The 12846-nt window shown below is 36.6% G+C and overlaps 1 protein-coding gene across 1 annotated transcript; it reads right to left on the bottom strand.

Moving 5' to 3' along the window:
• Positions 1-4409: 4409 nt before the first annotated feature.
• Positions 4410-12708, bottom strand: LOC114146032 (solute carrier family 12 member 9-like). The gene is made up of 6 exons (XM_028019766.1): positions 12607-12708; positions 10509-10582; positions 9318-9442; positions 9026-9144; positions 8651-8818; positions 4410-7941 (listed from the first exon to the last, which is right to left on the bottom strand). Exons 1-6 carry the CDS (start codon positions 12626-12628, stop codon positions 7769-7771), a joined length of 681 nt encoding a protein of 226 aa, XP_027875567.1. The 5' UTR covers positions 12629-12708; the 3' UTR covers positions 4410-7768.
• Between the last annotated feature and the right edge of the window lie 138 nt (positions 12709-12846).

Here is a 12846-nt window from a genome sequence, read left to right as displayed (position 1 = left end):
AATTTGCTCTTTTTTTTAACATCCCTCTACTTTATAAACAATTTAAGTATATGGTCAGTGTTGATTCACTTCACTGTCATTTTTGGAGTAATTGTTCGTGTTGCTTTTCAATTGTGATTTAGAGATATATGTTTTTGTGTTCTTAACCCAGGCATACTTCCCATCCCGCAGTGAGTAAGAAGGGAAAAACATGTTGAAAGTGCACTTGACATGACACTTTGGGAGTCACCAAGTCTCCACAGCACCCATTAAATACTCTCTGCACACAAAGCAATTGAATACCAGAACAAAATAAAAATAAATATATGTTTTTTTTCTTACCAACATAGACATAAACAGCTGCCCTGTCCTGCATGTTTTAGTGCTGCACATCTGGATTAAATAAAAGGATGACCGGCTTGAAGGAATGTTAAAGAGGTAGTGTAATCATTTGAGTTGTGCTGGAGTGGGAAAATTTGCCATGTAAGGCCTAAGTCATCAGCTTACAAAATTTAGCAGGCCACAAAAATTTATAAAAAGAAAAAAAAATTAACAGTAATCATTTTTATTACATTTTTTTAACTGAAATTATTTTCTCTGTATGCATCAACCTTGCGAAATGTTACAGAAGAAGATCGGCACCATATAATGAAAACATAGCTTTATGACCATGGCAAAAGGATTTATTGCGAGGTTACTTTTAGCTGCTGCTAATATCCCCAATAAAGGCTTTATTGTCTAAGTATTTTACTCATTTGCATGTAAAGACTAGAGCAAGGTAATGTTTAATTCAACTATAAAACAGTAGAGATTGCTCCAAAACCACAAACCAAAGGCACCGCTGGGTCTAATTGTCGAAAAGTTTTTTTTCTCCCATGCTTAAAAAAGGGGCACATGAGGTAAAACATGGATGAAAAGAACAATATGTTCCGTCATTTATCTTTGATGCTAAATGTTGTAATTACATTGTGAACTTTAAAAAGCATTAACTTTAAACTTGAAATAAAACCATTCTTATTTGAGCTACTTTAATTGCTTAGGAGAATTTTCCACAAAACCACAACAAGATACAAGTTGTACACACAACAATAGATTATCACACCAGTTTCGAAGCTGTGTGTGTGTGAACGAGCCACAAATAACTCACTGGGGTTGTGTGGGCAGTAGAAGAGAGAAGCTTACTGCACACTCCCACAGGACAAAACATCCTGCAGTCTTTGCCTCCCACCCTCATATCTACTTGTGCTATTTCCACAGTTTGAACGTCATTAGCACAGACCCCAGGCTAATATTGTGAGCTAATATCCCACTGGGCTAAATATACACATCTTCCTCGCGATAAACTTCTGCCAACTCCTGATCTTTCTTTCAAGCTAAATAAACATTGAATTGTCCTCTTATCTGACTAAGCGTAATAATGTTGAACATTGCCTGTAAACACAAAATCACCTGTAAGAGGACAAACGAACCATATTGAATGGGAAAATATTCTCAGTGAATTGTTAGACAGACTCAAACTGAAATGTAAAAATGTTCAGCATAAAATGTCAGCAGAATGTTTCAGTCAATAAATGTGCGCATTCCTGGATGAAACTTGGAGAAAGTATCACAATTTTCTTCTAATCATAGTTTGGTCTTTTCTGTGGAAACTGTTGTCAATAATGTTGCGCCCTTGACGCCCTGGTCAAGATATTTAATAAATCTTAAAATAAATATTTGTCGCACTTTTCTACCAGTGAACTTGGGATTTTTTTTTATTCTCCCGTTATTATCCTGCTCATGTGGTGGCAAGATAAACATAGATCCTCTCATAATCTCAATCACAGTTATTTAAAGCTTTTTTATCATTGTTCTGGTTGCAGATATGGAGCGGTTTTGGCTGGTAACTATTCTGGAGGACTATTCCTTGACTTATCAAGACAACACACATCTGACTTACATGCACTGCATGGATTCATGTCTTTCCCATTTTCCCAACCCACGAAATCCTGAAATGATCAACTTCAAATTAAAAGGTCATTGAAAAAGATCAACTTTAAGTTAATAAGATGTATTGTCAGAAGATAATCAATCTGATAGTATAGTCTAATATTAAGAGATGAATTTATTTTAAGACGATACACATATATTTTACAAGGGGGCAAAAATTATAATGGTTTCATAGTTTCATCTTGGTGCTGCAGTTGTGAAATTTAATTTATATATTATGTAAACTTCATCAGATATCAAGAAACATGTTGAAAATCTGAAAATACTGTTTTAAAATAGATTTTTTATTAATCCCGTCATTTAAGGAAAGAAGACAAGTTGTTTCCCCACGATATTAATACATTAATACATTTTCTGACCATTAATAACAGGGTTGCAGCATTTCATCATTTTGTGATGTCTTCATTAAATTGACACTGATTGATTTTGTGATTACAGTAGTGCTATTCTCTGCACATAAAAGGCTGTTATTCCCTTCTTGTTTTAAAAATGAGTACAAAGTTCTTTCTTAAGTGTGGTCGTGATATCCACTTATAGAGTTCTTCTACGTCTGCAAACACACTTCCTCCTACATCCTGTTTGTCAGTGAGGTGGAGGCTGGTGAGTATACACGTAAACGAGAAATGTAGAATTCTGGTGCACAATTGACGTAAGCCACAGATGGCTCTGTCTGTTGATCAGAGGATGCATTTAAGCTCCTGCCAAATCTATTTGCTAACGAGAAACTGATCAGCCAGGTTATTTTCCTCCGTCCATATCGTACAGCAACGTAAACCTGCCTCTCGGAACTGGTTGAAGCAGGTACAACTCAGTCAGGTCTATCAGAAACCTACATCAAATAAAATTATAAAATATTAAAAGTGAAAATCATAAATGGGTCAAAGCATGCTCTTCAACCTTGCATGTTTTCTGTGTTGGCCTGCTCAAAATGTCATGTAAAACAGTCTGGCGATCAATTCATTACGACGAGGCTTGTTTTTCATTTGTTTGAATGTGACTGGTTTAGTCACATTGGTTTTAGGGGTTTTGGTTTTATGTTCTTGCTGTTAAAGCAGGTAGATCAGTATTTAAGAGACAGTAACAATATGTATGACACATTTATATATTTATTCATAATTTTTTATTAAATTCACTTTTAGAGATGGTTTTCTTGGCCTAAAAGAAAAAAAAAGATTAACAACTTAGGACTCCGAGATAATTTTTTTATGTATTGATCAGGTGTATTGTTACATAAATATGATATTGCCAATATCTGGTCTTTTAACACATTCTCCATCCATGCATCTCTGTATCCCTTTCAGTCATCTTCACAGTACCGTCCCACTTTTTAAGGTATCTTTGCAGAAACATGAGGTTTCCTGGGCCTCCTTTGTTAAATCTGTCTTTGTTCCTGGCTTCTCATTTGGAACATAATTATTTTTCTTCCTGAAAATGCTGTCTGTCCAATTAGACATTTTTGGTGCTGTGCAAAGAAATGCTTAAGGTGCTTTTCTCAGAATTGTTTCCTTTCTTCAAACCAACATCAGCTCTGTTAACTACATACACATCCTGTTTTACATTTCATGTTGAGCTCCTTCATTTTTTATTGTGTCCTGTTTTGATAAAGAACTTTTGTTTCCTTCACTTTGTATAAGAAAGACTAAAAATAAAGATGAACTAAAAGACGTCACCAAATTTGGTATTTTTCATGTCCAGTCATGGCTAAAAATGAGAGTAGAAGTTAGGCTTGTTAGCATGCAGACAAATTTAAACCTATTTTAACTATTTTTCTGAGTTGTCCTGCTCTTGGCTTCAGCTAGTCCTCTGTCCTTCTTGACATCAACATTTAGCTGAAAACAGAATGTCCAAAGCCTCCCACAGTCAGTGAAGGAATCTCTTGACCACCTTACAGCTGCCGAGATAATGGGAAAGTCTTTGTGATTGCAACATTTTTTGGATGTGTGAAGCTATGCCGGCACCTCTCTTGTTCCATGCTGTAGTTGAACAACTGATTAAGATATTTTGAGGGTGGATGTTGCATTCCCTAATAGGGCTTGCCTCAGTCTGTTAACGCTCTGCCTCCTACAGACAATTTTTCAGCAATGCGTGGGCTGGTGACAATACACGTAAATTGTGGTGCAAACGTGACGCAGGCCACGGATGGAACCGACTGCTGATCAGAAGCTCCAGCCAGAATCTATGTGCCAAAGAGAAACTACATCCAGTATGTTCTTGTTTTGAAGAAAGAGAAGGCTGTCTTTTCCCCAGACTCTTCAGCATCCACACCCTCTTTAAGAGCCTCTCACATGTTGACATGAAAGCAATAGAAATACCCACCTTGCATGCCAAATCTTAATAATGATGCAAGAGAATACAAAAATATTGTGACTGTGTGCTTAGTTTTTCCCCACAGATTTATTTTCATTTAAATTATAGCTAGTAAAATAGACATTGAACATGTCAGCTTTTTATTAGTTTAAATGAGATCATTTACATAAAATTCACACCAAATGTCAGCAACAACCCAGATATCCCGCACATCAAAAGTAATTAAAGCAAATCAGTCTTCGGATTAAATTAATGGTTAAAAAAGAAGTGTATAACAGAAAAAACTCAATAAATGTCAAGAAATGAATCTAAAAAGACAAAGAAACCTCAGAAACTGCTGTTTTAAGCTTTTCTTGCTATTTGTAAAGGAATCTACTAGTTTAGGTTTGTTATTAGAAAGTATTGGGGTTTTATGGTTGGCGAAGCAAAAAAAAATTCCCAAAAATCTTAATGTTTCAAAATATACAGTGATTACAGCTGCATTTCTAAACTTATGAATGTACCATTGTGAGCGCTGTTAGAGCCATAATCCAGAAGAACATCACAGTAAACCAGCCGTAACCAGGTCAGGTGCCCCTCGTAACATTTCTGGTGCAGAGAAATGAAAATTTCAAACAAGAGTTGTCCAAAAACCAGACTCTCAAACAGTTTTTGAGAGTCTTGAAATGAGCAGGTACAATTTTATCCATTGAAAATTACAGGTAATGCACTCAACACAATTGCCTCTTTGCGCACTGTTGATGCAGATGCAAAACTGTTGGAAAAAAATTATTCTAACACTTGTTTTAAAGGTAGAAGCAGAAGATTTGGACAAGCCGGTAAAAAAACCATAAAACTGAGACAATAGTTCCAAACACAAACAAGGGGACTGTTATTTTGATTCAGATAAGACAGTAAAACTGTGCCAGAATGATCAAGTCACCTGACTTTGATCCAACTAAAAATGGAAAGAACCGAAGATCAGAGTGCATAGAAAAGAGTCCCAAACACAAACCTTTAAGATTTGAAGCGTTTGTGTAGAAGACACAGTGGGTCAAACTCACACATGAGTAATGAATGCACTAGTTTCTCCATAAAGGAGAAAAGTTGGGAAAAAAAGCTCTTTCCATGGAAGCATTTAATACAATTTTGTAAGTGGGTTCAATGAATGTCCTTTTTCTTTTATTGATAATTTCATTTGGGGACTAATTTGCCTTGATTTCTTTGCATGTGTGAGTTTTTGTTCTAATCTGGTCTGAACTTTAAAGACATTGCTTCGTTACAAATATTTATATTAAGGGGAACTGGTTGTAATTTTGTGTTATAAATAGAGGATTTTTACTGTATATTGCAGCTTCAAAAATTATTAAGTACTTAAAAACTTAACTTGAAAGAAGGTCAAACTTTTGAGGCCTTCTCTAAGTTAATTTTAAATGATTTGTAGAGAATAGTGCACATAAAGCTAAAGTGGGAGTGCTTTAAAAACATGCTTCTTGTTTGCACACACATCTTCACAGGTTACTCTGACAAATAAAACATTAGGTTAAATGGTGATTTTAAATTCTTGGAGTTTAAGTGGTGAGGTGATGTTCCACCTTTGAAAACGGGAACTACTCAAATAAAATACATGTACAGAAAAAACACGGCACCAGCTTAGTAAAAGGTCACAATAAAATGTACAAGGATTAAAGTGCTTTTCCATTATCAGTGAATCTCATCAGCATCCGGAAGTGAGTCAGTTCTTCCCCCTCTCTACATGTTGGTTTAGTAGGTGGAGAGAGCTGACATCCATCCATCCAAACTGAGCAACCGGAGGCTTCGAGGGAACAGCTGCCAATTTGTTATTTCCAAATAAAGTTCAAGCCACAGAGACATACCAAGAAAACACAAAGCAGTTCATAGCATCTTGATGCCCATTTGTCTTAGATGGAGCCAACCCTGTCGCCATCTGGGGATACACTCTCTCTCACAGGCTGTTTGTCAGAGACGTGTAGGTGGGTGTCAGTACTCAGCCAGAATGAACTCATGGAAATTTCGTCAAAGCACACGTGGCATTTGCCGCCAATGACTCTGCTTAATCAGTTGGCAAAATGCCTTAATCACCTATTTGCTGATGTTTGTTGAGTGAGGTGAACCTTCACACACACACAAGAAATGTCTTGAGTGAAGTAATCAGTACATGACGTAAAGTCTTTCTATTCACTGTGAATAGATAGAAGCACATCATTTGGAGCTAAACTGTTCATTTTAGGCAAAAGAGTAGGTCAAGTATCAAACCACATTGGCCTATGCTAATTTAGAACAGGCGAGGGCATTGCAGGAAAGCTATGATGCAATTTACTTGGATCCTTTGACATTTTCAGAAATTTGTATATTTAAGTGGAGCAGTATTATGCATCATTCCATAGCTCAAAGGTTATCAAAATGCTGTATCTATTAAGTATGACTTAGAAGAAATTTGACTTCAAATGCCTTGAAAGTGGGCATCTGTCTCTTTAAAAAGCTCCTCTTTTTAACAGTCCATCAGCATGTCTCCTCAATAATGTTCCTGATAAGCTCTGCAGAAGCACAGTTCCCCTAGGTATTTTCCCATTGCTGCTGCCGCTAGTCTGGAGGAGCTTTGTGAGGGAGAAGCTATGCTGGAGACAGCAGCTCCGAAGAGGAACGCTGTGAACGCAAGCATTTAGGCACCCCTGAAAGGCTGCCGTGGGAGCATGAAAGAATCAAACTAATACTCCATGAGTGTTTTTGATGAGAGAATAACATGTTATAATAAAAAAACCCAAAAAGTCTCAACTGTCTCTTGCACCAGTAGTTAACCATCATGTCATATTTTTGCATGGCTAGGTTAAAAAAAAAAAAACGAACAAAAACAAACTATTTTTCTATGCACGACTTGCAAGACTGGCGCAGCCTGAGTACATTATTTTGTTGATTAAATAAATCAGTTTTTACTAAATTATTCACTTGTAAGATGACATTGATAATGAAAGCAATAATAAATAAGTTACTTCAATTTTCCCCATCTGTACAATTTCCCCTGTATTGGTCCTCCTTAGGTTATCTCCAAACACAAAAATTCTAACTTTCATATATAAAGACGACTGAAAACATACATCAGCCAGGCAGAAGAGCTACGTGTTAAATTTTAGAACTTTTAAAACCATGTTTGAGAACAATTACACCTTGTACCTTTTGTCTGTACAAAATTGCCAGGAACTTAAGCATCTTACAAACCAAATTAATTAGCCATATCAAATAGTAAATATGTCAGCATTAGCCTAGCACTTCAGTAAAGTTAAGCTGATATCCTAAGTTCCTTGAGAAGAAGAAGCTCAGAGGCTGTAGCTGCACACACTGAATCAGAGCCAAAGCTTAATGATGGGAGAATTTGACTGGTGAGGCCATCTTCAGGTGTGCAATCATCATAAAAACCCAGCACAAGAGTGTTTGGTCTCATCCCACCTAAAGCCAGCAGATGTCTTAGCATGATACGCGAGAAATGTCAAAGAGTTTAAAAATAGAGTGACTTGGTCCTACCAAAGCCCGAGATGAACAGCAGATTTTGAACTCCATGCCGAACCGAGTCAGCCAGAGTTAGGTTCACAAACACCTTGATTTTTAAATGATCCACCAAAGACAGCCAGGAATTATAACAGCTCTGCAGGGGATCAGTTGGTAAACCATCTGCACAATTACAAAAGACACAAACGATAGAAGCATAATGACAGACCTTTAATTATCGGCAAAAGATGTGTGTGTTCAATCTGCGTTAGAAGTTTCTCAGTAAATGACACAATCATGTTTTGATTGTGGTGGTTGGAGTACCAATAATTTGGATGTTCTACAGTTTGCGTCATTGCAGTGGCGTAACAAATGAGGCATACAAGAATATAATTTTCTAACATGAGTGTAGTTTTCTAGTCTCAGCAGGAAAAGATACCATGGTTACGTAATTATATCTAGGAACAGAAAGACCCAAAAATGATTTGGGACCTCTCTCAAACTGATCAGTCTCTTAGGCTGACATTGTTAATCACGTGGAAATATTGATATTGGTCGCCCAGCATTTTAATGAAGAAAGCACCAACTTAGCTGATGTGGCTTATAGAAGTGAGTAATTAGAGAAAACCTATATTTTTATATCCTAAGCAATGATAATAAATAATTACACAAGTCACTCCAAACCCAACGCATACGTTTGTGAATTTAGATGTACGCCAACTGATTAATGCTAAATCTGATGAAAATAAAGTCTTAATCTTTCTAAACAAGACACCTGAAGGTCAGAGTTTCACCCGACCATAATTACCACTGGCATGCAGTAAAACAATATTACTGCAAGTGTGAAATATCCACTTCTCAGGAGTGCTGTAGCTTTTTGATAGACACTTACCAAGCAGTCCAAGCTTCACATGTCCCAGGACATACAGGCCGCTTTTCTTCAGGTCTTTGATGAAAGTCATACGACTCGTACAGGTGTGAGGGTTTGCAACCATCAACAACACCTCCAGAACTTCACATGGTCCTTCCGCACATCCAGAAGCAACAAGTACTTGCGAACCTGAAAACATAAACAATTTACATTAACATGGTCTTGAAAAATGATCTATGCTCCTTGAACTTTCAAATTTTAAGTTACAGCTACAAAGCTCAATGTATTATATTAGGATTTTTAAAAATAACCATACAACAAAAAGTAGCACCCAATTGTGAAGTGGAAGAAACTGGCTTTTAAAAAATTAGCACAAATATTTGAATGCCTGAATACCTGATGGAAGATGAGAGCTTGACTGATGTAGCCCCAGTTGCAGATGGGCCCCAGGCAGGCAGTGTATGAGCATCCAGAGGAGCAGCAAAAATGCTATGCTGGCAAAAGCCTGAATGGAACTAATAAGAAACATCATAACTAGGCAGCCAAAGATGCCCAGAGTACAGGTGTGCCATGTGAAACAACGAAAATATGGTCTAGAACATAAAAAAAAACTAAGCATTTTTTGATACACTGTTCAGGCAGGTAAATCTCAAAACAGATAAATCTCTGCAGCCTCCAGTGCCAGTACCTGAAATTTGGTGCAGATGCCCATTCAAGAGCCAAACAGGCCAGATTTACAGCAGCATACACCAACAAGAAGAAGATGGTTACAATGCCAGCAACGGTGTTCAATTTGCCAGCAAATAACACCACCTAGTGGAGGAAACACACAACTTCAGTTTATGTGATACCTTCAGAATTGCTGGAAAATATAACTATAGTATGACAGCTTAATATTAAGACATTTGTTTAAATGAAACTGAAGACGATGCAAATATTTAGTTTTCTCTTGGAGTGGTTAGATGATAAGATTAGTCAGAAATAATGTTTCATGTTTACTTCAAGACAACCACCACCAACAAACTACCACATCTATTGAAAGTTGCAGTCTATTGCAAAAAAGTTGCATCAATGAGGAAAAGAGAAAACATTTAACTAATTCTCTGAAACACATTTCCAGCCTTTTATAGTTAAACTTTTTTAAGTACTTCATAAGAGTACATACGTTATTCCATCATAACAAGGCAACTGCCAGTATTACTTGTTACATTTGAACTGCCTTGTTGCTGGTAAAGTGCTACATAAATAAAACTTCTTCTACTTATCCAATTCACTGAATTCAGGTATCCCAATTGCCATATGTGTATAAAATCCTGCACAAAGGCACGCAGACTGCTTCTAAACATATTTATAGAGAATTTGTCACTTTCTGAAACTGAATTCTAATGTTGTGTAGGTACATGATACCACATGCACAAATCCAGTCACTTTAGAAATGTCCTTGCTACCAAATATTCTACAGCCAAGTGTTATCAATATTATAACAAAGTGGAGGCAACTGGGAATGACAGCAACTCAGTCATGTAGTGATAGGCCAACACAGTCACAGAGTGGGGTCTGTGATATGCATCTTTTTAAAAGGTTAGAAATCCTCGTTGTCCTTCAACAGATGGCCTTTACCATGAAAACAGTTAAGAGGGCCTACCATCTGCTACAAACACACAAAAAGTCATATAAAGGGTGGCCAATTATTTAAAAACTTGTGTACGCCATGTTTTACAGAACTTATGGATAGGTGTGGGAGATAATTAAAACAATTCTCATCAATAATCAAAAATGTTCCCCTAAAGTAGAGATGTCCACCCTTGTTAGGAAAAACAATATGGATTGGTAAATGGGATTCATTCTTAAACCATTACACCACAAGCTAAAGATTTACCTGTACAAGAAACCAGCAGATAAGTTCAGAAACCCAGGGGTTTCCACTTCTCCTCCCCAGCACCAAGACACCATCTGTACAAATGTGGAACATTAGGAAAATCTCTCATATTGCTCATCATCTAAAAAAAAATCACAAACAACTGAGTCATCGTGCACTTGTGAAGCTGAACAAACAATGAAAAAGGTTTTTTCCTTCTAAGTGAACAGAGCAAGCCATCTGTTGACAAACGATGATTAAAATGCCTGTACCATGAAAATCAGTAACAAGTGACATTTTGTCACAATAAGGAGCAATGCCAATTTTAAACAGATGGATGAATATTAAAATGCTTAGACAAGCACACAAGAGAAGCCTAATTAGATAAACTAAACAATCAATGAATAACTTGAGCAGAGTCAACCTGCTTTAATCACCTCATTTTATCTACATGAGCTCATTAGTTTATTCATTCATTTCTACCGCTTATGGATTATTTTAATTCACATGTACTGTAGATGAATCAGGACATAACAGCTTACATTATATCCTGTGTATAATAAGACCTTAAACTCTCTAAGGGTCCAAAAATGTGGTTGGTAAACTCTGCAAACATTTAACAGCAGAACATGTTTTATATTCTCATCCAGCAAGTTATCTTTGGCCAGAGCATACAGGATCCTGGAAGCTCCCAAGAGGTTACTCATTGCAGCAGACATGGCGGAGGAGTAGATACCAACTGTCACCATGGGAAGCCATACATTGATGTCCCCCAGAACACTGTAGTCTCTCTGGAAAAGGTAACTACACATAGTCCAAGAAATATGAACAGTAACATGTTGGTTAATCTTATTGGACTGTAATAATAAGATTACAGTCCAATAAAACAATGATTTTTTTTGACAAGTTATTCCATTTTTAGGAATATTTTGCAGCTTTGTGTAAATTTTCTCTAACCAGTCACAGGATCCTGCAGCCAGCAGACTCAGCAGATTGTATGCAATGAAGGTTGTAAGAACAGCTGCAAGCATTCCTCTTGGGATGGAGTAGCTGGGGATTTTTTAGATCACCTAATAACACACAGCAAAGGCTTTCTAGAACGTAAACAACTTCACCACCATTTTGTAATAGTTTGGTTTTCACAAGATTGGCAACACAACATCTTCAAAACCCTTGGATTGTCCGGACTAAAACTGGACAAACAATGTTTCATGCCTACATTTATAAAGGTATGTATTTTATGCACACAAACATACTGTGCAGGATGTTTTTGGTCTCATTGCTTTATATTTCATTTGCAAGGAGCAAATTTTTAAGGTTGATTTTGACATACAAGTTGTCCCATAGATGCCTCTATTCATCCCCAAAAAAAGTGCATTTGAATTTTTTCCTGTCCTGCATAATTTTCACTTGCAATTCTTTATTGTAGCCATTTTGTTTTGATATTTTTAAGAGGCATCTTCCTGCTCATCTACTGCGTTAAAAACAGCAACAACAAATTCATTGTCTGAATGGTTTAGACATTGAAATTACCCATCAACTTCTGAAATGTGATATGGAATTGTATTGGGGCACAACACATATATCCTGGGATAAATGCAACAGGAACAGTGTTAAGATAATTGTCAAAATGGGAGATATAGAAGTGAAGTAAATACTTCATTTGGGACTGTGAGTGTCTCCTTAATAATTTCCACCTTGTTTCATGAGGAAATAAGCTCCCATTTCACTGATTAATAGGCACCAATCAAAGAATCACAATTAATTCTTCTCTAAGTATTGAGCCTTAAGGACATTAAAAATTCTCAGCTGTGTGGATGAGATCTTCAGCTTTCAAGTCTAATCAGTGAGAACAACATTTTGAGTGGACCAAGAAGTTCTGGATTGTATAAATGAGTGTTTAACTTAAACTGGCGGATGAAAAAATTACAGTAGCTTCATTTTTCAGCTAAAGTGTTGAAAACAATTTAAAAGAAAAGAAAAACAAGCTTTCTCATAAACTTATCCAATTCCTGCACTGGAGCTGCTTTATATTTTTTTAAAACAACATGAAATCCGGCCACTGAGAAAGACAGTATTTTTTGAGAGTAGGCGTCTGCACTTTTAAACATTACAATACCTGACATGCTGGAGCCTGCCATGATTCCAGTGCAGCCGTTGAACAAGACTGCAAATACTCAGGCAAAACTCATCATGCCACCAGTGGTGTAGTCAACCGTGTAATTAGCTTTAAGGGGCAAAAAGAGGTCAGAGATTGTTTTTTCATAAAAACAAGATGTGTTAAATGTACACAGCATCTATCAAAATAAGTTTGCAAACTTATTTGACACTTACAGAATAGGTTTCCTTTCAATGTGCA

Source organism: Xiphophorus couchianus, chromosome 6 (genome assembly GCF_001444195.1).
Source record: "Xiphophorus couchianus chromosome 6, X_couchianus-1.0, whole genome shotgun sequence".
In the NCBI taxonomy this organism is placed as follows: domain Eukaryota; kingdom Metazoa; phylum Chordata; class Actinopteri; order Cyprinodontiformes; family Poeciliidae; genus Xiphophorus; species Xiphophorus couchianus.
The sequence above is the reverse complement of the archived record's forward strand: the minus strand, read 5'-3'. Positions and strand labels throughout refer to the sequence as shown.

Excerpts from the sequence above, each read along its gene's own strand:
- LOC114146032 (XM_028019766.1), bottom strand. The coding sequence starts at position 12,628 with ATGGCAGGCTCCAGCATGTCAG. Across the intron at positions 9,443-10,508 it reads TCTGCTGGTTTCTTGTACAG|GTGGTGTTATTTGCTGGCAA; the intron begins GTAAATCTTTAG and ends TTCCTCCACTAG. Across the intron at positions 7,942-8,650 it reads TGTGAAGCTTGGACTGCTTG|ATGGTTTACCAACTGATCCC; the intron begins GTAAGTGTCTAT and ends GTAATTGTGCAG.